Below are 27,944 nucleotides of genomic sequence, written 5' to 3' on the forward strand. Positions count from 1 at the left end.
AATAATTGATCTTTAAAATCGTCTAGAAGAACTTTTGGATGATTGATGTATTTATGCGATTCACTTTAAATAGGTTTATTTATTTATTTATTTATTTATTTATTTATTTATTTATTTATTTATTTATTTATTTATTTATTTATTTATTTATTATCTATTTTTTTTGTTTTCACTATAATGAGTTGTTAAAACAAAAGGGAAGAGAGAGAGAGAGAGAGAGAGAGAGAGAGAGAGAGAGAGAGAGAGAGAGAGAGAGAGAGAGAGAGAGAGAGAGAAAGGTTGGGAATAAAGAGAAATATTCTGGAAAGTGGAGACAGAATAGCATAACACTTTTTAACGATCCTTCCCATGGCACGCGTTCCGCGTTAGATTATGATCGCGGAAGGTAACGAGCTATGAGTAAATATAAGTATCTTATCTTATATATTTTATTCTCTCTTCTCTTTTAAAGCATCTACGTTGCTTTTTCCATGAAAAACCACTGTCACGTTTTTCTCTGTTTTTTTTTTCTTTCTTCCTTTTTTTTCTTTTATTTTTACAGATTTTACAAAATTTATGAAGTCCAACGATCGGTCTAACAAAGACTTTAAATTACATTAAAAACTTTTAATTTACTCGAATTTTAAAAGAAAATTAAAAGACATCTCGTAAACTTTAAATTTCTCATATATAAGTATATATTTTTCGTGCTACATAAATTATGCTAGGTAAAATAGTTTATTGGAAACGTCTAGAATATCGTTTTGACAAATTTTTTGTTCGATTAGTTCGTATAAATAATCATTAGTGCTAATTTATATTAATTGATATTGAATTGGACAATAATATTTAGACGTCGAAATTTATAGAAAATGTAATGAAATAAATGACACACTAATGTTTCTGTTAAATTTTATTCTCATCAGACAATGTATTGTATTTACCGTTACGTTGTACTACACTCGTATTATTTTTATTTTCAATATTTTGTGATTAAATTGAACAATACTAGTTCTTTTTTTTTCTTTTCTTTTTTTATTTTATTTTCAGTCAATAATAACGTATTACTATTTTATAATTCTCAATGTTCCATTATATATCTAAATAAACAATACTAATATTTTTTGATTTTAATTTTATTTTTACTAAACAACATTAGACTACTGTTCTTTCATACTAATGTTGTTTTAATTTTCAATACTTTATATCTAAATAAACAACGCCAACATTTCTTTTTAAATTTTATTTTTAATAGAATATATATTACACATCTGTTATATTATACTAGTATTGTTTTATTTATATATAATGTGTGTGTGTATATATATATACGTATATAAATGTTGAAAATTTTGACATTACTTATTGGCCAAAGTATACATTATTTAAATTTCAAGATATGTTACAAAATGTTATTATAAAAATTATTCCATAGACGTTCCTTTAATATTTTCATCAGAAAATAACAGTTAAAACCATTAAATATAACTTATACAACGAAGCTTCGATTAATAGGTTTAGAAAAGGAAGTTTCTAGGACATGCGTTGTGTTCCGTGAATCGCCATTTACGTTTAAACATAGTATTTGAGGTAAACCTAACGTGGAACACAGGAAACATTCGATACATTCGATACGTCAAAGTTGCTTTATAAGGCTAAAAGTCCTTCAATTTTCTTTTTTTTTCTCGTTTTTTTTTCTTTTTTTTTTTTTTTAATGTACTTTTTGCATTTATTTATTTATTTATTTTCTTTTCTCTCTCTCTCTCTCTCTCTCTCTTTATTTCCTCGCTCTCGCTATATTATGCTAATTATAATGATCCATCTAATTTTACAATTGAATCGAATAAAAATCTTAGAAAGAGATTTGATACGTGACACTTTCACCGGTCGCTTCTCGCGGAAGCAAGTTTGCGAACCTACGCTCGATGAGCCTCCTGCCTATGTTTATATTTTCCTTGATTCTATTGTTCTATACGATGTGCCAGTTAACAAATATGGCGTACAAAGAACTTTATAAGATAGAGGAAACGATTCGCGATCGTTGATATCTATCGGCTTGTTAAAACGTTATAACGCACATCCTTGAAAAGTAATACGCGTCATGTACCTAGATATTTCTTCCTACTTTCAATCTTTTGTTATCCATTAGATATATCATTAAAATTTACGATCTTATTGTGTCTGTATTAAAATATTACTACATGTATACATTACAAAACGCGACTTACGTTTCATTCGTAATAGAATTAGAAACGAAGATATTCAACATTAGATAATTTCTATTCGTTTTCAAATGTGGAATATCATATAGCGTCTAAAACCCATGCAATCAACGTTAATTCATCTCGGGTTTGTAATTATCATTCATAACAGTGTTTCGTCTGGTCGATTCTAGTCACGTCTAATGACGATTAGAACTTAATACCTACATAACGTACATACTACGTACATTTTTCGCTTCGCTCATACCTTTTATACCTTGCATATAGTGAAGACTATGCGAACTAAAAAAAAAAAAAAAAAAAAAAAAAAAAAAAAAAGTAAAAGAAAAAAGAAAGAAAGAAAGAAAGGACAAAAGAAACAAGTAGGACTGTTATTTTTTGGGTTAGTATTTTAAAAGGTATTTTAAACGATTTTTCAAATAAATGGTCAGTATTACACCGGTTAAAAATAAAAATAAAAATAAAAAAAAAAGGAAACAGTTAATATTTTAATTAGAATATTTGTAAATATATAAATTCGATCAGTATTTTAAATTGACAATCAGTATTTATAAGATGCAATTTTAAGATTTAATTATTTATGCTACGTTCATTTATAATATCAGTGATATTTTATTATAAATATTATGATTAAAATATTTATAAATCTTAATCATTTATTTTACATAATACTTAATTAAAAAATAAATTTAATTAAATTAAGATAAATAAATGAAAAAGAGGTAGTATTTTTTTTCTTTTTTTTTGTTTCCTTGACCCGAGACTATCTAACAAGTGCCATCTTTAGATATGATGATGAAGAAGTGTCAGATCACAAAGCGGAAAAACAAAAGAGAAGGCAATAACAACGTTTCTGTATTTTCAACTGTATCGGTTATTTACATAGGAAGCGATTCGAATCCAGGTCGAAGTTAATCTTTCCGTAAAAGTTCCTTTCTGCTTTCTCCGAGGAAGTGACAGGAAAAGGACTACACACACACACACACACACACACACACACACACACATATATATATATATATGTACGTAGTATTTAGTTTAAATAGTTCATCGATCGTTTCATACGATCAAGAAGAAGAAGAAGAAGAAAGAGATTAGGATTGTATAGTTTTTAATTGAAACGTACTCGTTTTACTTCGTTTCTCTTATGTACATAATTCGATTCAAGTATATTAGATATTCGATTAGATTATTCCTTTAGATAATTGAAATTGTTAAGAAATACTTTTTTCTTTCTCTTTTTTTTCTCTCTCTCTCTCTTATATTACATATTAATTTCTTTTATAGATAAGTGAAATAAGGATAAGTGTGATATATATATATATATATATATATATATATATATATATATATATATATAAAGTATCTGTACATGTGCAAATATTCGCATGATTTAAAACGCTTACGTAATACGTTTAATATTTATCATTATTAACATTCACAAATTAATATGATAAAGTTAAGAGTTATGAATAAAGTTAAGCATGCTAACGTTATAGTTCATTTCGATGAACAACCATTGTTCATTTCTAATATTACATTTTCAAAGAGATATCTAAACAACTTGTTTTTTAAACGAGAAAAATATATTAAATTCTAAGAAGCACGTAAGTGTAAAGTAATTTAAACACAATGCTCTCTAATGTATCCGCCGGAAGTGGAAGAGTCCTGTCAAGAAAGTTTTCATACTTTTCTTCTTCCGCTCTTGACGATTCTCTCTCTCTCTCTCTCTCTCTCACTCTCACCACCTTCACCCTTCCTTTCCCTTACACACATTCCACCCTCTCTTACCCTTCTCCTCTTGAGATTGACTCCGTTGGATATTATCCAACATGGAGGTATTGTTCGTTCGAAGGAAACGAACGAAATAGAAAGTTTTTTAAATTGTCTTATTTCACCTTTAAAATGAGAACAAACGATTCGACGAGATTTCAATTTTTTTTTTAATTTTTATTATTTTTTTCATTTTTTTGTCTTATTATTTATTTATTTTTTTTTTTTTTTTTTTTTTTTTTTTTTTTTTTTTTTTTTTTTTTTTTTTTTAACGTCACATCAAATCACTTGTGTGGATTTATTAATAACATTAGGCGAGATTCACGGTTTATTATAATGTTTGGTATACTCTAGATAATACAGATAGTTGCCTTTGTATAGATTCTTTGTTCTTTAAATTGTTTATAAGATGTTCTTACAGTGAAGCCGTTTTTTCTTATCTGTGTTTATTAATAACGTAAGACAAGGTTCACGGTTTATTATACTGTTTGGTGTACTATAAATAATCCAAATATTTGCCTTTGTATAAATTCTTTGTTCCTTTTTAAATTATTTGTTTTCTTTTCCTTTTTCTTTTTAATTTTTTTTTTTCAAATTTAATTAAATTATTATAATAAAAAAAATATCAAATATCACGAATTATAGATATTTTATTTATATGCAAGAAAAAATAAAAGAAAGTTATTGAAATCGATAAAGAGTGAAAAGAATTAAAACATTTATTAATCATTAAATGTCATATTCATAGAACTGCCATTTCTTCCATTAAACTTCTCAATTATCGAGCTTTTATAATTGGTTATGATTTATTTAAAGCAATATAAATCGAATGACAATAGACTTCAAACTATAGGTGTTAACAAGTAATGAAATAGTTAATAATAATGGATCAAAGCTGATGTTTAGATGATGTTTAGGTGAGATTTAACGAAGCTTATCCGACTGATCCGCGCCATGTTTCAGGAAAATTGCTATAATATATATAGTGTTGATGCTACTCGGTTTTGTTATGCCGGTCATTGTTTCTTTGGTAGGACGAGCGAGCGCGTTAACGTTATCAGAGTGGAAATCCGGCTTCAACGTACTCGTCTAACCATTCTAATGATTTTCCTAGATCGCGGAAACGTTCATTGCTATTATACTACGACTATATATGTGTATAGTCGTTTCTTTATTTTTTCATGTCTTTTTTTTTTTCTATTTTTCTTTATTCTTTTGAAAAATAGTTAGAAAGGTGGATTAATAAATGGTTGTTTGCATGCCACCGAAAATCTGTAATATTTCAATCTTCTATTTGTGTACATATATGCATTTTATATATATATATATATATGTATTTATATATGTATATATGTATATATGTATATAGATATGTATGTATGGATGGATGGATGGATAAGGGAACACTGCAGTATTTTAGTTAGGTAGGACTGCGTCTTGAAACGTTGCCAACAGTTCACCCCCCCCCCCCAACCATTACTCTCCCTCCATTTTTCATCCCCTGTCGGGTGGTAAACTCGTGTAAAATTGCTTTCGAGCCAAACCACCCAACTTATTTTCTTTTACGTAGATCTTCTGGGTCAAGTGTATGTCCCTATGATCATCGAAGGTCAACTTTCGTTACTGACATATAAATTTTCGTGGTGGAAATTCTTTATGTGCTGCTATTGCTTCGAAGAATTTTCTATTTTTTCTTACTTTTTTTTTTATAATTTTTCTATATAAATTATAATAATAATAATAATAATAATAGTTAATATTATAAATAATATTTTATATAAAAATATTTATTCCATCTATTTTTTCTTTATATATATGTATAATACACATTTGTTTTTTATATTTTATAACTATTATTCTAAAGAAATATCAAAGATGATAAAGTTTGGATCAAACTTTCTTTCGAAGATTAGCTTTCTTATATATGATATACAAAACAGATGTTGTTTATCTGTAAGTGTTAGAAAAAAAGTAGAATAATTTTTTGCAATTTTTTATATAAATAATTGTTGAATTTATTTCATTATGTATCTATTATGAATCTATTTTTTATGTATCTATGTGCGTGTCTATATATAATATATATATTAATATTGCATATTTAATTATTCTAAAGAAATATTAAAGATCATAAAATTAGAATCGAACTTACTTTCGAAAGTAGTTTCTTTATCGTAGAAATTTCGCTTCCCATATATATGTATGTGTCTGTGTGTGTGTGTGTGTGTGTTTGTGTGTGTATGTGTGTACATTCCAGTAATTAACAGTTTTATTACAAGTCTAAAAAATAAATGTATAATCTCGTTAACGAGTCCGACGTTCGATGTTCGTAAGTACATACATAGATATCTGCATGACGCAAGAAAACAGCCGTCGAAAGTCGTTCGTTGCCTCTTCAAGCGTGAGTTTTAACTTAGAGGCGATGTTAGAGAGAAAACGTTTCTATATTATCTCGAGGAGAAGTTATCTTCGAAGTTATCTTTTATTGTTTTAACCGTTAAACCATCGACATTCGGAATTTTACAGATCCGATCGGGGATCGTTATAATTTCATTGTCTTTTCCTCTTTTTTTTTTTTGTGTTTTCTTTTTTCTTCTTTTTTTTTTGTTTCCTTTTTCTCTTTCTTTTTCTTCTTCTTCTTCTTCTTCTTCTTCTTACATTAGAGTCGAACGTAGGCGTGTACCGTGAACGAAGAGAAACTACGGAGCGTTAATTAGTCGTTAACACGACGTCAGTACCGTAATTACCGATTTTAAATCCCCATTTTCTTTCTTTCTTTCTTTCTTTCTTTCTTTCATTCTTTTCTTTTTCTTCGAGCCGAAGAATAGAAATTTTCTATCGATTTGTCATTCTCTTTCACTCGGCCGCTTTTCAAATATGATTTCTAACGATAAATGTACTCAACAGATTCGTGAACCGTGTCTAATGATGTTTTTTCCTTTTTTTTTTTCTTATTCCCCTATATTTATTTCGTTTTTCTTCCTCTTTTATTCTTTTCCTTTTTTTTTTTTTTTCTTCTTTTTCGATTGTCGAAATAATTTCTTTCGGGAGTATCGCAACATATACATGTTTCAAACTCGCCTTCGAAATATTCTACTTACTCGCGTGCGAAGGCCTGATCGATATATGCGGGCTTGTGAGAAATACGCATTGTGTTTCGTAGCTAATTTTGCATGCATTATGCAACAATAAAAGCATCTATGTACCCTTCGGTACCTTTACCGGCAGTATGATTCATCGTATATGGTTCGATATACAAGTGAACATAGAACGCGAGTATGTACAATTGTATATATATATATATATATATATATATATATATATATATATATATATATATATATATATAAAGAAAGGAACGAAAAAGAGACAAAAAAAAAGATATTCATTCGCATCACGTATGTACCCATTCAGTTGGTAAATGAGATTAGTGATTTTTATTCTTTTCTTCTTTTTCCATTATTTTTTCTTTATTTTATTTTATTTTTTTTTTTTTTTTTTTTTACTTTTTTTATTATTTTTTTTTCATACTTCGTATAAATTCATTTAAATTAATTACACGAAAGTCATGTTAATTAAATTTCATTTGAGTTTGACTGTAATGAGTTATTTGCTTAGAACAATTTTTTTTCTTTTCTTTTTTTTTCTTTTTCTTTTTCTTTTTCTTTTAATTAATTAGATTAGCATACAATATTTACACGATATACATGTTATACAATGTTATATATATATATATTCTATATTATATGATATTGCATAATGTTATATACTCATCGTGTATAATGTAGAGATTTATATTTGTATGTATTGTTCTATACATATTTTATATTATATATTCTATAGTATACAATATTATACAATATTATATGCGCATTGTATATATTATAACACGATACTATTAATTACTATATATATATATATATATATATATATATATATATATATATATATATATATACTAATCATATAATATTAATAAAGTTTTTATCGACTTTACTTAAAAGCAAATAAAAACAAGAGGATACGTTATAGCAATATTACAAATTAACAAATAAAAAAGAAAAAAAAAAGAAAAAGTAAGAAAAATAGAATGATATGATAATATCATTATGAATAATATTTTTTAAACGGAATTTCAATGTAATCGTAATGAAAATTTTTATTTTACATAGGTATTATATCGGAATCGGAAATACTTTTTTTTTTTACGTATATACGTATATTTTTCTTTTCTTATTTCTTTTTTCTTTTCTTTTCTTTTTTTAATTATGTTGGTGAAAATCTTGTTTACTTCGTACACTCTTCGTCTTCATTCGTTCCTTTTGAAAACTCTTATGAGATGTAGAAAAAGGGCCGAGTCTAACGAAGAGAGAAAATTAAGAAGGCGAGACGCGTGGCACTTGGTGGTAAGCACGCTTCGGAACGCCATGCCGTGTTGTGTCTAAGCAACGTCTAATAAGACATTCAAGACATCTCGTCATCGACGAACTCGATCATTACCGGCTCTTAACGCTTATACAGAGACTTCACTTGTCTCTCTTATAAGAAACGCGTTTTCTTAACTCCTGGCCATCGCGGAATCTTCTCCGCAAGGCGCCTTCTCTTAGTTTTTAACGAAAAAAAACAAAAAAAAAAAAAAATCGCATCTAATACCATCCTACCGACGATCTAACGTTTCCTTAGTTACGATCAGAATCATTATCCTTTCCTAATTATTTCCACAACTTTTCTTTTTACTTTTTTTTTTCTTCTCTTTTTTTTTCTTTTTAATTAATATTTAATTTATCTTTTTTTTTGGTTTCCTTTTTCTTTTTTTTTTTTTTTCGTTTTTGTTTTTTATTCATTTTTTCCTTTTTATATTGCGAATATATCAAAATAAAATTGGTCGCGAGGGAAACAATTGACGAAGATTCAATTGTATCGCTTTTGTTCGATAATTTGAAATTGATTATTAAATTTTTGATATAACAATTTATCTTCAATTTTAAAGGAATTATTATACACGAGAACGATTTTTATTTACTGTTCAAATTAATTTTTTATTTACTTACGAATTCATTATTTGAAAATTTGTTTTTCTTTGTTTTTTTTTTTCTTTTGAGAAAAAATATATTAAGAAGTGAAAAATTAATTTTCTTTCGCCCCGTAATATATTTTGTAGAAATTTATGAAATACGATAAAAATAGATCTGGTAAAAATCTTTGTTATAAGAAACGAAGTATCGAATACCTAGAAAAAATATCCGTATCCTTAATTGAACATTCACATGAAGTAATTAATTAGAAAGAACTTTTCCACCGAAAGCATTCACTTTCGACGGTCAATGTACGCGTTTCATTGAAGCATTCTTGGATTATTTTTATGATACAAAGTAAAAAAAAAAAGAAGTTTCGAATTTTATTTTTTTTTATCATTGAATGTTGATCGTCATTTAAGATCTACGGTAAATAAATGCATTATGCGTTTCGAGGATCGTGGATGAGGTTAATTTTGCGGTCGAAGATATTTAGGGAGAAAAAGAGCGAGAGATTCCCTTGAGGTCCTTAATATACTTGACCGATGTCTGAAGGGAATCATGCTAACGATCTCTCTCTTTCTCTCCCCCTCTCTCTTTCTCTCTTTCTCTCTTTCTCTCTCTCTCTCTCTCTCTCTCTCTCTCTCTTTCTCTTTCTCTTTCTTTCTCTCTCATTTACTTCTTTTACCATCATAATTGCACTGAGAATTCGTTCGTCCGCCTAATTAAACGAAATCATTAATTAATCTTACGGACGATTAACCCACTTCTTTTTCTTTTTTTCTTCGTTTTCTTCTTCTTCTTGCTCCACTATTTTTCCTCATAAGTAATTTTATGTTTATATATATATATATATATAAGATAGATATATATTTATTAAGAAATAAGATACATATTTATATAATATATATAATAAAAAAGGAAATATATATATTTTCTCTTTTTTCTTCCTTTCCATCTTCCTTTTTTTTTTTTTTTATATCAAACTATCATCATTCATTTATCCAAATTCTGATATTTAATTCATTTTTCAAGTATTAATTAATACGATTTAATTTCAGAAAGTTCTCTGGAATGCTTTTTTTTTTTTTTCTTTTTTTCTTTCGTGTCGAATTCTCATCGTTCATTTCGGTAAATTTTGACATTTAATTCATTTTCCATAGATTAATATGCATAAAAACGATTCGGCCTTAGAAACGTTTGACATACTTTTTATTCATTTTGTCTTCTTTCTCTCTCTCTCTCTCTCTCTCTCTCTCTCTCTCTCTCTCTCTCTCTCTCTTTTTCTTTTTAATGTCAAACTCTCATCGATATTCCTAAATGTTGAGATGTTAATTCATTTGTCGAATGTTAATTAAGACAATAACAATTTAACTTCATAAACGTCGTAAATATTTTACATAATGATCTTCGAAAGAAAAAATTCATATATTTTTCAATATCGACGAAAGTAATATATATTTTAAGTTATCGGTTAAAATTCTCTCCAGAATGTTTTTTCTTTTTTTTTTTTTCTTTTTCTTTTTCTTTTTCTTTTTTTTTTTTAACTTTCACCTTTTAGTAGTTGAAAAGAACGATTTCGTTCGAGATACTTACGAGTTAAAATATTTTCCGTCTGGTACGTGACGTGCGGAATAGTTTTTTAAAAGGTTACCAGGAAACTGAGATACGTAAGATTAGTTCGAAAACGTACGGAAAGAAAAGTAGTAAACGGGCAAGAATTTCGCTTTAATAAGGCGTATCACGTTTCGATAGGTGCTTTATGGATTGACACGTTCGTGTTTCATTGGATTGGATCATTTGTTAAGTCAATGTACCAAGATGTAAGCAATGATGTCACATGGACTTATAGTGCAATGTTACGAACGATCACGTTCCGATCTTAAAGATTTATGATTCGTAAACGATCATACGTACGTCTTTGATGATTAAATCATTTTTCATTATCGATAATCAATTTAACAGAAAGTTTACGTTGATACATATTATTGATCGGTCACAAATATATTCTCATTTAAACATACACTCAAACTTATGAAATTATTAAAATATATAATTGTTCCAGTCGTTGTTATAATATTATTTATTGTCATGTATAATATATAATATATCAGTATTACAGATAACATTTAATTTATTTTCGATACAAAAATATTATATCTATTGATTATATTTTATCGTTATAGCTCAACGTTTGCCAATTAAATCTATTTATAATGGCAATGTATTTTTATTGGCTGTCTTATAGGTCTAATCAATATTTTAATAACAATTATACGTATATATATATATGGTCATAGACGGTGTGAAATGCATTACTTTGTGTATATACGTACCTAATTACAAGTCAACAATGTACGAACTTTACACTTTACATTCAACTTTTTGCAAATCAAATTCACTATTTTACGAATTAAATTTTTCTACAAAATTATTTTTTCTTTTTTTGTTTTTCTTCTTCTTTTTTTTTTTGTTTAACTTTTATAACAAAAAAAAATAAAATCGAAATTGCTTCTTAAAAAAATCCAAATTTTATTTCGTGTATAGTAGTTATTTAAAATTTTGAAAATATACAAAAATATTAATCACAATTAGGGAACAACTTAATCGGTTACGTTATTTATAATGCTGGAAATAATTAATTGTAATTAATAATAAAATCAACATAAAATATTTCTCTCGGGCAATAAAATATAAACCTGTCTGAAATGTTTACAATTTACAGGAAAGAGTAATTTCCCGTAAATGTGTTCTTTGAGATTAGAACAAAATATAGAAACTTATAATAAATATTCAATAAACTAATTGATCGTTGAACGAATGATATAGTTGTTTGAAATTTTAATTATGAGTAATCACATTTGTTTTAAATATTTCCTATCATTACTTTTTATTGTAAAAATAGAAAGACTATAATTCTTTAAGAAGAATATCGTAGGATGAAAAAAAAAACTTGATATATAAAAATGACAAATTTTATTTGCAAACGATTCAAAAGTGATTTGCAACGAATTTAATTTATAATGCAAAACTTGTATTTAAACGTGAATATAGGCGAGTTTGAATTTATCTCGAGTTAATAAACATGCAAGAAATAGCGAAGAAGAAGAATAAGCGGAAGAAAAAGAAGATGATGAAGAAGAAGAAGAAGAAGAAGAGGGCGGCTGGTTTGCTTTACGTCTGTTCGATTTTAATCTCCATCGTAAACGCTTTATTACGACACGATTCGTTTTTGATTTCAGATTCTAATCGTATCATTAACAAACTGTCTTAGGAACGTACGCTTATGCGATCGGTGATCGGTCATCGGTATATCCTATACGTCAAAACGACATGAAACAGATCGTATGCTGTCCGTTGCATGCATACGGATACTTATTCTCTTATATGTATTATATACGTATAAATATGAACACATGTACACTTACACGTATGCATACGCGTATGAGTACGTGGCCGCGGATACACAAATCTATGTATGTATGTATATATATATATATATGTATATATATAATTACGTAGAAGCATATGTAACATGTAAGAGAGATACGTACGATAACGCAGCATCGCGATGCGCTTCATAAACAAAGGAACCATCATCGAGAGTCTGTTGCTCGACAGTTTAGGTCAGCCAGCATTTCGTGTAATCTCGTTACACCTACACGCATGTATATATGTGTGTGTATGCGTGTGTATGTGTGTATGTGTATATATACGTACATAAGAAAGCAGACGAAGATATATAGGGGCTGAGAGGATAACGCCTGCTAATTGCAAACAATACTTGCTTTATCTGTCGGTTCAGGTGCAGCCAGGGGGTAAAAAGGTAATCGGTAAACATTTGTCGTTGAACTCAACCGGATGCGACACTATTTTTCGAACAAATGCTTACTTTTACATTCTTTTTTTTTTTCTTTCCATTTTTTTTTTTTTTTTTTTTTTTTTTTGTTATTTGTATATACGTATATGTATGTATACTATAGTAAATTATAGTATAATATAGTATGTAGTATTATTGTATTTTGTATTTTATATATATATATTTTTGATTTTCTAATATATTATATATATTGTAGTGCATAGGATATGTGCATGTGAGTATATATGTAATATAATGCTTGCTTGCATTTTTTTTTTTTTTTTTTTTTTTTTTTTTTTACTAACCGTATATGCATATATGCATATATGTATATATATATACAGCATATATCTATATACAGCGGTATATAGTATAATGCTTACTTTATATATATATATTAGTGGGTGAAAAAAAATAAAATATAAATTAAGCCTTTGTTATACATACGTACACTTACTGTAACAAAAGCTTTCGTTAATAAGTCCATAGTTTTGTATATGTAAAGTATGAGAGTTCCTTTTTAGAAATAAGTATGTATACTACATTAGAAAGGTTTCATGAATCTTATCGCCCACTTTCCTTATCTTTTTCTATACAAGTACTTATACCCTATAATGTTTTTGTTCTATTCTAAATGAATTTTAAACTCGAAACCTATTTCTTTATCTTCGTATTCCTATCTAATATAATATATTACTGTTTTCTTAAGTGAAAATAAAATGATATAGTTATAATGTAGAGAGAACAATTTTTTCTTTTTTCCTTTTCGATATAAGAAAAAAAAAAAAAAAAAGAAAAGGTTATCTCTTTCTTTACCGATGTAAAAACGATATCTCTATATCTGATAATTCATTGATATTTTGATCAATCGTTCTTATTATCGATCGACTTTTATTATTGTCGAAGGACAATGGCGTTACCGTCGGAAAGATCAAAGAAATTCATTCAAATTCATGAAGAGAAAGAAAGAAAGAAAGAAAGAAAAACTTTTAAAGGAAAAACGTTTAATAAGAAAAATAATTGTTTAAAAAGTTTAATATATAAATACTTACGACATTTAGTTATTTACGACGGGAATAATAATAGATGATAATCAATTAAATTATTTATTTCGCATTGATAATAAATAATAATGTTATATTTACGACTAAACAATCGTACATAATTAATTAAATTATTCCTTTTCTTTTTTTTTTTTTTATGTCTATAATAAATATAATATATTATTTATCAAAATTAATCAGCGAGACGAAAATCGAATTTATTTTTTATTTACTTTTACATTATCTATAAATTCATTCTCGCGTTAAATATATATTTTACGTGTCATGTATGTATCCGGATATGTATGTATGTATCTATTTGTGCGTATCTATGTATCTATGCATATATTTATGTAGGAGGGAAAAAATATTTTTCTTTATACCACGTGCTTTTGCGATTTCAAAATTTTCATGTTGCAAAAACGTAATAATCTCGTCGTCGTCGTCGTCGTCGTCGTCGTCATCGTCGTCGTGCGTGGTCGCCTTAAACGCGAGATAACGTCGTAAATTATGAGAAACGTTGTTTGCCCTGCCAACCGGGGAACGGAAAACGCACGCGGGAGAGCATGTCTTGATAAGCTTTTTTCTTTCTCTCGATTAACAACAACAACAAAAAAAATATATATATATATATATATATATATGAAAGATCGAGTCGTTCAAAGTTTCTTTGATTATCATAATGCATTCTTTATTATCTCTTAAATTTATGTACTTTTTTCTTTAGTTTTGTTTTTCTTTATTTTTGTTTTTCTTTCTTTTTTAAAAGAAAATTTGATCTTTGAATTGTTAACATATATTTACCACGTAACATTTTTTTATACATTATTATTGCTTATTACTAAATTCATTGTTTTTAGTTCATATCTGAAATATTTAATATTATACAAATATTATTTATAATAATATAATCATGCATTATAATAAATATAACTTATATTTATAACTAATAGTAAATATAAGTTACACTTACAATTAGTATAGTATAATTAATATACAATATAATACATCGTTTAAATATTTAATATGATAGTATAATTTATAAAATAATTATACTATACTGAGTACTATAAAGGTATTTTTATAGTACTTTTTTATAGTACTATAGTATTTTTATTGGTATTATGTGATAATATAGTAATTAATACTATACCAAGTATAAGTGTATTATACTTATTATAATTAATACCATAATTTTTACTTTATCAGTATAATATAATTATAATAATAGAAGTAATATACTATAGTTTTTATAATTAAATATACATAATTTTTTATAAACACGAAAAAAAAATTGATTTATAGAAGAATTAAATTCCTATTATAGTCCCCACTTTGATTGAACGATTAGACGATTGAAAATTCTGCTGTTTTGTTCTTCTTTCTTTTTTGCTTTCATTGTTGCTTCTTTTCATCGAAAACATACAAAAACAGTTAGAAGGTGAAACCATTATGATCTAATCGATGAAAATTACACGTAGTATACCCAATTTCATGCAATTTTCGACAAGAGAAATTCCGGGGAAAGACCTAACGGCTTGGAATATTAGTCAAGGAGATTAAAGTCTCTCTCTTGGTAATAGCATTTTAAGTTGTAGGGAATTTAACCGTAAGCGAGAGATCCGTTATCGTGAAACATATGTATCTATCTATCTATCTATCTATCTATTTATCTATCTATCTATCTATCTATCCATCCATCTAATGTATTTTCGCATTCGAAGAAATTCATCGTGTCTTCGGGAAAAACGTGAATCTATTTTTCGAGACGTGGTAACAATTAACTAAAAAAAAAAGTGGGAGAGAGAGAGAGAGAGAGGAAATACAACAAAAAAAAAGGAAAGAAAGAAAGAATAAGAAAATAAAACAAAAAGATTGAACAAGATTGGCAAAATGAAGATTGGATCTCTCGGAGCTCGTTCTGATTACACCATTACCCACTTGCGCTTCCAATCGACGAGCTGAGGATGCGCTTGTAATTGGCTTACCGTAATTAGCATCTCGGAAGGGTTGATGGTAACAGAGAGGAGAAGAAGGGTGGAAAGAGGAGGCTATAGTGTAGGGAGAAGGTGGGGGAGGAGGAGGAGGAGGTGGTGGTGGTGGAGGATGAGGACGAGGATGAGGATGAGAAAGAGGAGGAGGAGGAGGAGAAGCAAATGAACGGAAAACTCGAGCGCCGGTTGACATAGTTTTCCTGACCTCCTGGAAATTCGCCAATCACGCGAATAGAATTTGCTGTTTAAAACACGCACACACTGATAATATCTATACATAGGTACGTACATACATATGTACACTTTACATACAACGGAGAAATGAATATTTAAATATATACGTTCGGCCAATTTGAATACACTTTTGCTTTTTTTTTTCTTCTTTTTTTTTTCGTCAATAATTTTTATTAATTAAATTGGTCTAGTATATTCCGAAATTAATAGACTAGTATAGTCGAAATTAAATGTTAAATAAATATGTATATATATATATATATATATATATATATATATATATGTATGTATGAGTGTTATGATCAATATAAATTAATTAAATGTCAGGGTTACGTCATTTATATTATGTAGGTACTGCATATTTTATCGCAAATATAATAACCATCTCTTATTTACAATAGATAATCAAATATTTAACGGTACTTATGCAATATATAAAAGCTTTTGAAAAATTCCTGGCGGTCTTTTTTATTTTTTTCTTTTCTTTTCTTTCTTTTCTTTTGTTTTCTTTTCTTTTTTTTCTTCTTCTTTTTTTTTTTTTTTTTTTTTTTTTTTTTTTAAATAGATGTGTGCGTGTTTTTCTGTGTAAATGTTATTTTTAAAATGAATCTCACATCTTAAAGGGAAGAAAAAGTTTTAATACATATTACGTATTCTCTTTTCAATACTACTTTTTCCATAAGTTATAAAAAAGGAGTCCGAAAAGAATGAAATTTTCGAGAGGAAAAATATGTTTCTTATTTTTTCAATTATACAATTAGATAAAAAAAAAGAGAGGAAGAAGAGAGAGAGAGGGAGAGAGAGAGAGAGAGAGAGAGAGGTAAAGAAAGAGAACGGAAACCAAAAAGAAAAGGAACAACAGAAAGATCGACAAAATCACGGAAGTTTATTAACTAGACTTTATAAATTCGATCGTCCTCCATTGGTCGAGGCTCGAAAGGTTGCCTCACATCGGTAGTCGCTAGCAGGTAATCAAGGTAGCTCTCGTGTATCGTAGTTAAAGAAAGGAGTGAGAGAGAAAGAGAGACTTGAAAGCGTAGTGGGAGGTTGGAGAGGGAGAGAGAGAGAGAGAGACAGAGAGAAAGAAAGCGAGAGAATGAGTGAAAAAGGAGGGGGAAAGCTCTGTCCGTCAGTCATTGTTCGTCAGCCGGTCCGGACGTACACAAAGAGATACTTTTTTATTTCTCTCTTTCTCCCTCTCTCTCTCTCTTTCTCTCTCTCTCTCTCTTCCTGCACATATTGAACCAAGAGAGATAACAGAGAAATAGAGATAGATAGATAGAGAGAGAGAGAGAGAGAGAGAGAGAGAGAGAGAGAGAGAGAGTGAACGTCCGCCTACACGTATATTTTTTTCTCTTTCTTCTTCGAACGAAGAAGCTTCGTTGTGTGTCGTGACTTGCGTGAAGTCACGTCGTCATATTCTCTCTCCCTCTCTCTCTCTCTCTCTCTCTCTCTCTCTCTCTCTCTCTCTCTCTCTCTCTTTTTCTCTCTCTTCCTCTAGAAAGGAGTTCAGTGAAGGAGGGAAACAGAGAAGAGCAAGTGGGAGTTAGGAGTGAGAAAGACGGATACAAATTCACGACATTGAAAGAAATATACACACACATACACACACAATAGCATACTTACGTATAATAGTTAGTTGTACGTCGTGTACTCTGAGAAATAGAAAGAAACGGATGTATACATTAGTAGAGGGAAGAAAATAGAAAAAGTGCGAGAGAAAGAAAGAAAGAGATATATAGAGAGAGAGAGAGAGAGAGAGAGAGAGGGAGACCGAGAGAGAGAGCAAGAGAGAAAGAAAGAGAGGGAAAGAATAGGTGGTAGAGCGCGCGGTATATATGCCTACCGGCGCTCCGATGTTGCTAGCGCGAGAGAAAGACAGAGAGAGAAAGAGAGAGAGAGAGAGAGAGAGAGAGAGAGAGAGCGAGATAGAGGGGGGATGACTTAGGGAGTGAGTAAGTGAGAAAGAGAGGTGGCAGAGAGCGGATAGAAACGCTCGGTGGGAGTAGCGAGTCTATCGCGAGCTTGCCGAGCGTGCGGTTATGATCGTCGTCTTCGTCCTCCTCGTCGTCGTCGTCGTCGTCCTCGTCGTCGTCGTCGTCGTCGAGCGGCTACTTCCTTGTCGAGATAGAAAAACAGCATCGCCGTGTTCTCCTTCTATTTCACGTTTATTTAATCGAGAACGAACGAGCTGTTGTCACGGGACGATTAATAATAATCTCTTCGTTCGTCAATTCTCGTCCTTCGACATGGGTTAAACGAAGAAGTATCGTTATTCGAGAAAGAGAGGGAGAGAAAAAAAAGAGAAAATCTAAAGAATCGTTATTTCTCAATTTTGTTTTTCCCCCCTTTTAATTGATTAATTGCAAAAAAAAGAAAAGTCATATCGATTGTATGCACAAAGTGGAAGGAAACTCGTGAAACTCTGTTATGAGAAAGAAAAAAAGGAAAGAAAAGAAAAAGAAAAGAAAAGATTGTGAGGGAGAGAGAGAGAGAGAGAGAGAGAGAGAGAGAGAGAGAGAGAAAGGAAGAAAATAATAACGCTAGATCGCCCTTAAAAAATCGTCCCGCGTGAATTTATCTTTTTGTTTTTTTCGTAAATTTCTTTTTTTTTTTTTATATTTCTTTTTGTATCTCTCTTCGAGCCGACTTATACCGTTAAGCCCAGGCGTCATCGGTCGAATTCACCGTTAACGTAATAAGAAGAAAAGTGTATCGTTGAGAGAAAGAGAAAGACAGAGAGAAAAGAGGAGGATATACTACATATATATATATATATACAGATATATATGTGTGTATATATATATATATTTATATATGTATATATGTATGTGTATATGTAAACGAAGTACCTTGAAACTTACCAAATAATAATAGCGATCGCACTGCTGCGATCGATCCGTGCGTGTTGGACGAACGATCTCTTCTCTCTAGTTATATCTACATGCATACATATATATATATATATACACACACGAATACACATATATATATATACATACACATTAGCACATTCCTAAGTACATCATTCGTACTTACTCGCGTGCATAAGAAGATATAGGAGACGGAAAGAGAGAAAGAGAAAGAGTGAGAGAAAGAGAGAGAGAGATAGAGAGAGTGGGGGAAAGATCTCTAAAAGAGGACGGAGAGAGAGAGAGGAGGGAATTCGTGGCCGTCGGCCAAATAACCAGTCCACTTCGATCGAAAGACACAAGAGAGAGAGACGGAGAGTGAGAGAAAAAGAAAAAGAAGAGAGAGAAAACGAAGAAGAAAGAAGAGAAAGATCATCCTCTCGATCCTCCATTATTACCGGCAAGATTCCTTTACAACGTTTAGAGACTTTTCTCGCTATATAATTCGAGCGTTTGTAAAGAAAAGGAAAAGGAAAGAAAGAAAAAGAAAAAAAAAACAACAATAGGTAAAAGGAAAAAAAAAGAAAAAGAATTCAACAAGTGGAATTACGAAAGACACTACCGCCGCGTCTGTTATCTGTCTCGCTCGTTCGTTCGTTCGTTCGTTCCTTCGTTTACCACGAAAGGAAAAAGGAAAAAGATAGATCGAACGAGGATATAGAAGAAGAAAAAGAAGAAATAAATAAATAAAAGGACGAGATAAAAAAAAGCGACGTTTGAATCATCGTTTGAGTCATCATTGAATTTCTTTTCCTTTTTTTCTTTTTTTTCTTTTTTTTTTTTTCGTTTTTTTTCCACGAAGGTGGAACAGTAGAACATTTAGAACGGCGAAATCGTACTTGTTTACCTTCTTGAGGTTAGAGATCGGTCTCTTACAATCAAACACGCGGTTTCTGTAGTCGTCATCTTTGTCATCTTCGTCGTCGTCGGCGTCGTTGTCGTCGTCGTCGTCGTCGTCGTCGTCGTCCTCGTCGGCGTCGTCGTCAATGTCGTCGATACTCTGCTTACGTAAGGAACGTTCCAACGCGATAACTTTGCCAGTGAGCCTCGTCATACGATTTCGTTTCTTTTATTCGTGAAAGAGAAAGAGGAAGAGAGAAAGAGAAACTCGCTGGACGAGTTTCCAGAACGCTCTGTGCATATTTATTTTATATTCACGTGTGTGTTTATGCGCGTGACTGCTTAGTGTGTTTATGCGCACGTGTATACCAGAACCGTGTTTGTATCTGTCCGTTTCTGCGTGTGTACACACACACATATATATATATATATATGTATATGTATATATATAGATGTGTATAATATTATATACGTCGAAGTGATCCATAAAGAAGAGGAAGAAGTGCGAGTTAATTAGTAATGAACAAGCTCTCTTCGATCGAAGAAGACGAAGATAATTGAAAAAAGGACAAAAAGAGACGAAGAGAAAGAGAAAGAGGGAGAGAGAGAGAGAGAGAGTGACAAAAATTAGGATTCGCTTGAATGACCTTCTTATTTTGTGGATTCGTCTTCGACTCGTCCGACGAGAAGACGAAACAAATGCCTGTCGCCTCGGAGGATTGGGTGGCTCACCCTCCTAAAATCCCTAATTCTATCGCTAACTCAATCACCACGGTTAAGGGTGGCACTATACAAAACGTCGTCACCATACAGAACAACACTACCGCATGGATGTCGCCGTATAGCAGAACACCCGATCGTTCTTCTCCTAATAATAACAATAATAATAATAATAATAACAACAACAACAATCATAATAATAATAATCATCATAACAACAACAACAATAACAGTGGCGTTGTTATATTGGAGGGATGCAGACCACCTGCGGCTACCACGGCGAGAAGGTTCCTCAGGTGGTTTAGTAGACTCGGTCAACCACCAATTGGAAAATCAGGTAAAAAAAAAAAAAGAAAAAAGGATAAGATATATGTCGATTATATTCTTGATATTAACAAATGTATAAATTTATTATATATATATGTGTGTGTGTGTGTGTGTGTGTGTTTGTGTGTGTATGTGTGTATACTATAAATTTAAAAAAATTTATTTCAAATAAATTTTATATATATAATATATATAATATATATATTATATATATATAATTATATAAATTATATATATATGTATATATGTGTTTGTGTGTGTGTGTGTGTGTGTGTGTGTGTGTGTATGTGTGTATACTATAAATTTAAAAAAATTTATTTCAAATAAATTTTATATATATAATATATATAATATATATATTATATATATATAATTATATAAATTATATATATATATATATATATATATATATGTATATAAATTTTATACAAATATTTTACATATATATAATATGAATATAGATCTAGAAAAAAGAACGATTCTAATATTTATTTAGATTAATTGTCTACAACTTTTTCTTACGTTGGTCTCAAATGAAAAATTATTTCGTTTCCAATTGGTTTTGAGTTACAAGTTTTATCTTCCTTGCTAATCAAATTTGATCGTTATTTAATGATAAGACTCCTCGATAAAGATTAGGTATTTTTTTTTTTTTTTTCTTTTTAAAGCATTAAAGCTTACAATTTGGTGCATACGTCGTTATTTTTTCTCACATCAACTATCAGAATTTTTATCTCGACATATATTTTACGAACATTGATTGATAAGAATACTGTTAGGATTTTAACAATGTATTGCAGTACTATAAATACAATCACATTTAAAAAAAGAATTGAACTTTATTTCGTAGTATTGCATGCAATCACAAACGCGTTAAATCTTTTCATGTTTCTATTTAAAGATTCAATTGAGGAAAACATTTGTTTTCTTTTCTTTTTTCTTTTTTTAGAAAAATTTTTTTTTTTCTTTATGTATAATTATGTTTTTACATAATCGTAAATCGTGTTATATGAAATCTTGATTATTATTAAATAAATATTTTTACGTATTATATTTTTGTATCATATATAAAATTTGGAATTTTTTAGCAACAAAATTTACATTCGATCATATTTGATTTAATTGTTAAAGTTTAAGAATAGAAAAAAAAAGAAAAGAAAATTAATTTCACGAGAAGAATAAATTTTAAACAGTAAAAAAGTTCTGAACGAATAATTAACATATGATTGTACTTAATTCAATTATTAAACCTTAAGAATAAAAATTAAAAGTAAAAAAAAAAGGGAAACACAATTTTTTTTAAAGGTTTAATTTTAAGTGGGAGTGTGGGAAAGGAGGAATTGAATATAGATCAGGAAAATTTATTCGAGTTTATTAATAAGTGTATTAACGTTCGTATATTATTATGAGAAGCGAGAACGCTATCTTTTTAGGATTTAACCAAAGAAAATTACGTTAGTTCGTATAAAACCTGTCTTCTCTATGCTATCATTACTTACAAATTAGAATTTAATTATTATCTTTTAACACTTTTGATTTTATAAATGTACGAAATTATCGCTATCATTTTATTATCTTTTTTCTTTTATTATTATCTTTTTTCTGATTTTCTTTTTTGTTTCTTCCTTTTTTTCTCCTTGTTTTTTTTACATTAACGTTATGAAAGAAAGAATAAATACGTGACACCACCACCACATCTTGTTGTGTATATGATCAATGATAAAACGTAGGATTATGTCGTATTAAAGGTAGCGAGCAAGTATAGTTGAAATAATTACGGATATATAGTACACGTGGCGATGATTGTGCATAATAACATCCGTTTGATTTCTATGCAAATAAATAATAGAAGAAGAAAGACAAAGATAGACATGGACAAATATAGAGGAAGAAAAAGAGAGAGAGAGAGAGAGAGAGATATCGTTATTGTTACGTTAATGGTACTTTTTTTAGGTTTGTTTTTCACTTCTTACGAATGACGTTGAATGAGTTACATCGATAACATTTTCTAACTGTTGTAACTGTGTTTTACGTTCGTTTTACACAAGTATATAACTCATACATATGTATGCATATCATATGTATATATATATATATATATATATACACCTATTGTTTCATTGATCGTAGATAAAGCTATATGAAATGTAAATTTTTTCTAATCATTAGTACATTTATTCCAATGAAGAATATTTTATATTTTTCATATACATAATGTTCTATTATTCATATATACTGTATAACGATATGTAACTTCAAAAAAAAGAAAATATATATATATATATATATATATATGTATGTGTGTGAGTACATATATATTATTAATTTTATTATAGCACAAACTTTATTATTAACATTATATTCGAAATTTTTAATATTGTTAACAACTATAATTTGTACTTATTATTAGTATAATATAATTATACTGATATAAGTAATATTATAACTCTGTATATTATATAATTTTCTTTTAACCGTGACAAAATATAACGTTATAAAGGTTTAATATCGTTTAAACTATTTCTCCTATTAATAATGGAACAATTAACATTTCAATTAATGATGTTAACAGATTAACGTTTAAGTGTAAGATGCCTGATAACGTATCGCGGGAAATTTGAACGTAACCGCATATTCCGATTAGACTCCCAGCTTTAATCTAACACGTATTCTATGCCAAAAGTGGGTCACACGCGTGACGGAACACAAATTGGGCGGTTAGAGAGAGGAGAGGGGAGGGAGAGAGAGAGAGAGAGAGAGAGAGAGAGAGAGAGAGAGAGAGAGAGAGAGAGAAGTTCACTGAGCGTTACCATAATCACGTTTAACATCCACTCGATAAGTTTATATATTTTATGAATATGAGACAATTGTATTATTTTTTTCCCCTTTTTATTTTTATTTTTCTTTTTAAATAAACCTTTTTTGACAAATATAGTAACGTGCCACGGGATGCGTCAACGATATTATTTATAATTAAATAATATTTCAACTCACGAAATTGACTTTTTTTACGGTCGGGTCACGTTCATTATATATATATATCTGATTTACAGTTATATAGTTGATCCCTTATATCTGGTATAGAATATGACGAGTATATTTAATCAGCCTTTGACATATTTAGATTTAGTAGGATAAGTTTTAAACACTTGTGAGTGTATATATATATATATATATATATTTGTATATTATTAGAAAGAAAGTAAGCTTTCCTTATCGTTAAGTGAGAAATAGTAAAATGCGACGTTTCAAAACAACTGAATTAGTATCATCAAAAAATCATTTTCAATGTCCTGATATATACATAAGTAAATATATAAATCACTTGGAAAAATCTATAAAGCGATCTTTTTTCTTTTTTTTCTTTTCTTTTCTTTCTTTTTTTATTATTTTTTTTTTTTTCTATGTTTCTTTTTTCCTTTTTTACTTTTAGATCGATTTTTGTTCGAACGGAAAGGAAGAAAGAACAAAACGAAAGAAAGAAAAATATAATAAATAAAAAGAAAGAAAAGAGCCATATAAGAGTATCCCAAGTAAAATCATAACCGTGATGTATATTTTCTTCGGTGCTTGTGGAATTCAACGGCAAAACGTGGTGGGTACGTCATGACAACTGGGCCGGAAAGAGAATGAACCGTAAACTTGATAAATAAACATTAGAGTTCGCGATAAAAGCGGGTCACTCGGTAAACGGATCCTCGCCTTCTTAGATTAATCGCTTGCCTTCTCGTTTCTTCGTTAAGACTACTTTGTCTTTTCTTCGATTTGAATTAAAAAGTCAGGATAGAGAGAGAGGGAGGAGACAGAGTGGGAGGAAGGGAGAGAGAGAGAGAGAGAGAGAGAGAGAGAGAGAGAGAGAGAGAGAGAGAGAGAGATGCATTTATAATATTATATGTCAAATAAATAATAAATATATGAGCCATTTGTTTAGAAAATTGCCTTTTTAAAAAAATCTTGTTAATATTTCTAATAATTACGATTCTCTACGTGATCTTTACATTTTTAAACAATTTTTGTGTGTGTATGTATGCAGAAGGAAAAAGTGTATTTATATATATATATATATATATATATATATATATATATATATATATATATATATATATATAATCCCCTAGAATATCAACGAAACTGTTGAATAATAATTTAAAAAGAAAGAAATATATGAAAATAAAAATTGAATGGTTTATAAGTTCACATTCGTAATTCGATTTTTTTTGTTGATGGATGCGTACAGGTATAACACAAAGGTTAACTGAATTTTATTAAATAGGATTATATATTTCTGATTGCATTAATCCGATGCGACACGATGCAATTCTCTATAGGAAAAAAAGGAAGGAAAAAGAATAAAATAGAAAAAAAATAATTAATTAACGTATGCCGAAAAATAACTTAGTGGAGTTATATTTGAATTTAAATATTATTCTTTAAAAAAAAAATACCTTTAAAAATATATATATATAAAAAAATTTTATATATATATATATAATTTTATTCACCTAAAAACAGTTATAAAAAAATACAGCTTTCAAGTTATTTGTCAAGCAATTTTAACGAAATTCTTGGCGTCGTAGAAGCAAAAAAAAAAAAAAAAAAGAAAAAAAGAAGAGAGAAAAAATAGTGCGATATCAGCATACATTTTCTATTCGTTTTGGAAAACATCGAAGTATAAATTCTTGAGAACAAAGATGGACGAGACGGATTGATAGTAACGGTCAAAGGATAATTAAAAATTCCCCCTTCATTTTCTAACAGCCAACAAAAAGAGCACAGCTGTTGTCACCTGTCAAGTTTTGCACCTGTCGGATGTGACCGAGCGTGCGAACGCGAGCTCTTCTCTCTCTCTCTCTCTCTCTCTCTCTCTCTCTCTCTCTCTCTCTCTCTCTCTTTTTCTCTCTCTCTTGCACTCGCTCACTCTATTGAAAGTTAATTTTGAAAATTCAATTGGATTGTGCAAGTTCGTTGTGATGTCGCTCGTAATCTTGACCGAAATTCCTTCCACAAAATTTTTTTTTTTTCTTTTCATTTTCTTTTTCTTTATCTTTTTATTTTTCTTTTTTTTTCGTTTTCAAGATAACGAGCAGCGAAAGTGAGAGTAAACGCGTAGGTTTACGTATGTAAACGATATAGAAAGAGAGAGAAAGAGAGAGAGGAGGAGGATAGTAAATAAAAAAATATGTCAAATAAAACCGGTTTCTCTCTCTCTCTCTCTCTCTCTCTTTCTTTCTCTTTCTAACTCTATCTCTATGTTCCCATCTCTATCTCTTTAGATATTTGATCTATTTTTGTATAAAACTATGATATATAATATTTGTTTCTGTATGTTACTTCCTCGTAATTATCATAATAAACGGATTTACAAGATTTCGAATGACTGAAATAAAAGTTGAACTCGATTTGTATACACATACAAATACATTAGGTCATTTTGATTTTCATAAGGTACTTTTTAACGGGACGTACAAATAGAATTTATGATCGTAGAAGGTTGCCGATCGTGGGTGTTAATAGTTCGTCGTTCTTAGTCACGATAGCCATTTGATTCTCGTTCACTCTCTCTCTTTCTCTTTCTTTTTCTCTTTCTCCCTTTTTCTCTCTCATACACGTACAACATACATAAACGATAAATACGTGTGCTTGTCGCAGACGAACGAACGAATGAACGAACGACAATACGTCGGTACGTTTTATAATTTCTATCTCGATTAGCGAGAAACGAAAGCGTAGGCGAACTATATCGGCAACGACGATTCGTACGTTTATTAGTGAGATCATTTCTGAACATTATTATTTTTAATAGATTTCTTACAATTAGAAACGTACATTCTTTAAACGTATTTATCTCTATAAAGAATTATCAAATTGCGTGTAGCTTATGTAATGTAAATATTTCTTTCTTTCTTTCTTCTTTTTTTCTTTCTTTTTCTTTTTTTTTTTGCTTCATTCTTCTTTTCTTCCTTTTTACAAATTTTTAATCTAGAAAATGCACGTAATTTTTTTCCACTCTAAAACAATCGTTTTATCAGAAACGTTGTAGTTAATTTACGTACGTCGAGTTTTTCGTAAAGAAAAAAGGAGAGAGAAAAAGAAAAAGAGAGAGAGAGAGAGAGAGAGAGAGAGAAAATAAATAAATAAAAAATGGAAAAGAAAAAAGTTCGAATACGTATTATTTATTATTTACTTTTTTCTTTTCGAGGCACACGAAGCAAAACGCGTGATGCTGCAACGTCATTATTCAATGTTTACTACATCGAGATCGCGCGATTGGAAAGTTTTCATATAAACATAGCGATTGTCGAGCTCTTCTTAAGCTATCATATTTATGAGTTATCAGCATTGAACATTGGCCTTTGGTGTCGTTCATAATACGAAATATGTACACGAAAAATCACTTCTCTATTTCCCTATTGAATTAATAATTAATTATTATCATTAGCGATGGACGATGGATGAATCAAAATTCTTATACCAATCGAACTAACGAGGGGGAAACAAAAAAATTAATAAATAAATATATAGAATTATTTCTTTTTCTTTTTATCTCTTTTTTTTCTTTTCTGTTTCTTTTTTTTTTTTTTTTTTTTTTTCTTTTATGAATACTTCAAAGGCAAATAAGGAAATGGATAATGGAAAAAAAAAAAAGAAAAAAAAAAAAGAAGGAACGTTTATATTTTTCTAACGTCATGTACACACCCATTTCAGATAAAATTTATTAGACACGCTATGCGTGTATTATAGGCACACGCCATTATTGCACGAATGTCGCAATTCAAGATGAGGTGAAAACGAGGAGGCATTGATGCATCCTCGTGTTCGACCGTCCATCGAGAACTCGTCACGATACGTCACCTTTCGAATTTACGCCTCGACAAGAAAGCGAAACCGTCATTATTTTTTCGAAGCACGTGCGCGTAACGACCCGTTTCGAAATCCTGGAATATTCTACAATACTTAGATACCACTACGTACATAGTTATATACTATATATATATATATATATATATATATATATATATATATATA

General features: G+C 29.3%; 1 protein-coding gene across 2 annotated transcripts in view; it reads left to right on the forward strand.

Moving 5' to 3' along the window:
* Positions 1–27,944, forward strand: part of LOC124430963 (serine/threonine-protein kinase tricornered) — a 107,361-nt gene that overhangs the window by 13,015 nt on the left and 66,402 nt on the right. Inside the window, exons 1-2 of one of the 2 annotated variants that reach the window (XM_046978235.1) lie at positions 18,113–18,385; positions 20,324–20,928. The exons of the other annotated variant lie outside the window; for it this stretch is intronic. Of the exons in view, the coding sequence (XP_046834191.1) occupies positions 20,514–20,928 (415 nt within the window). The 5' untranslated portion in view covers positions 18,113–18,385; positions 20,324–20,513. Of the gene's footprint in view, positions 1–18,112; positions 18,386–20,323; positions 20,929–27,944 lie in introns of those variants that run through there. 2 annotated transcript variants of the gene reach the window in all.

The sequence above is a fragment of the Vespa crabro genome, chromosome 1 (assembly GCF_910589235.1).
Source record: "Vespa crabro chromosome 1, iyVesCrab1.2, whole genome shotgun sequence".
Classification (NCBI taxonomy): domain Eukaryota; kingdom Metazoa; phylum Arthropoda; class Insecta; order Hymenoptera; family Vespidae; genus Vespa; species Vespa crabro.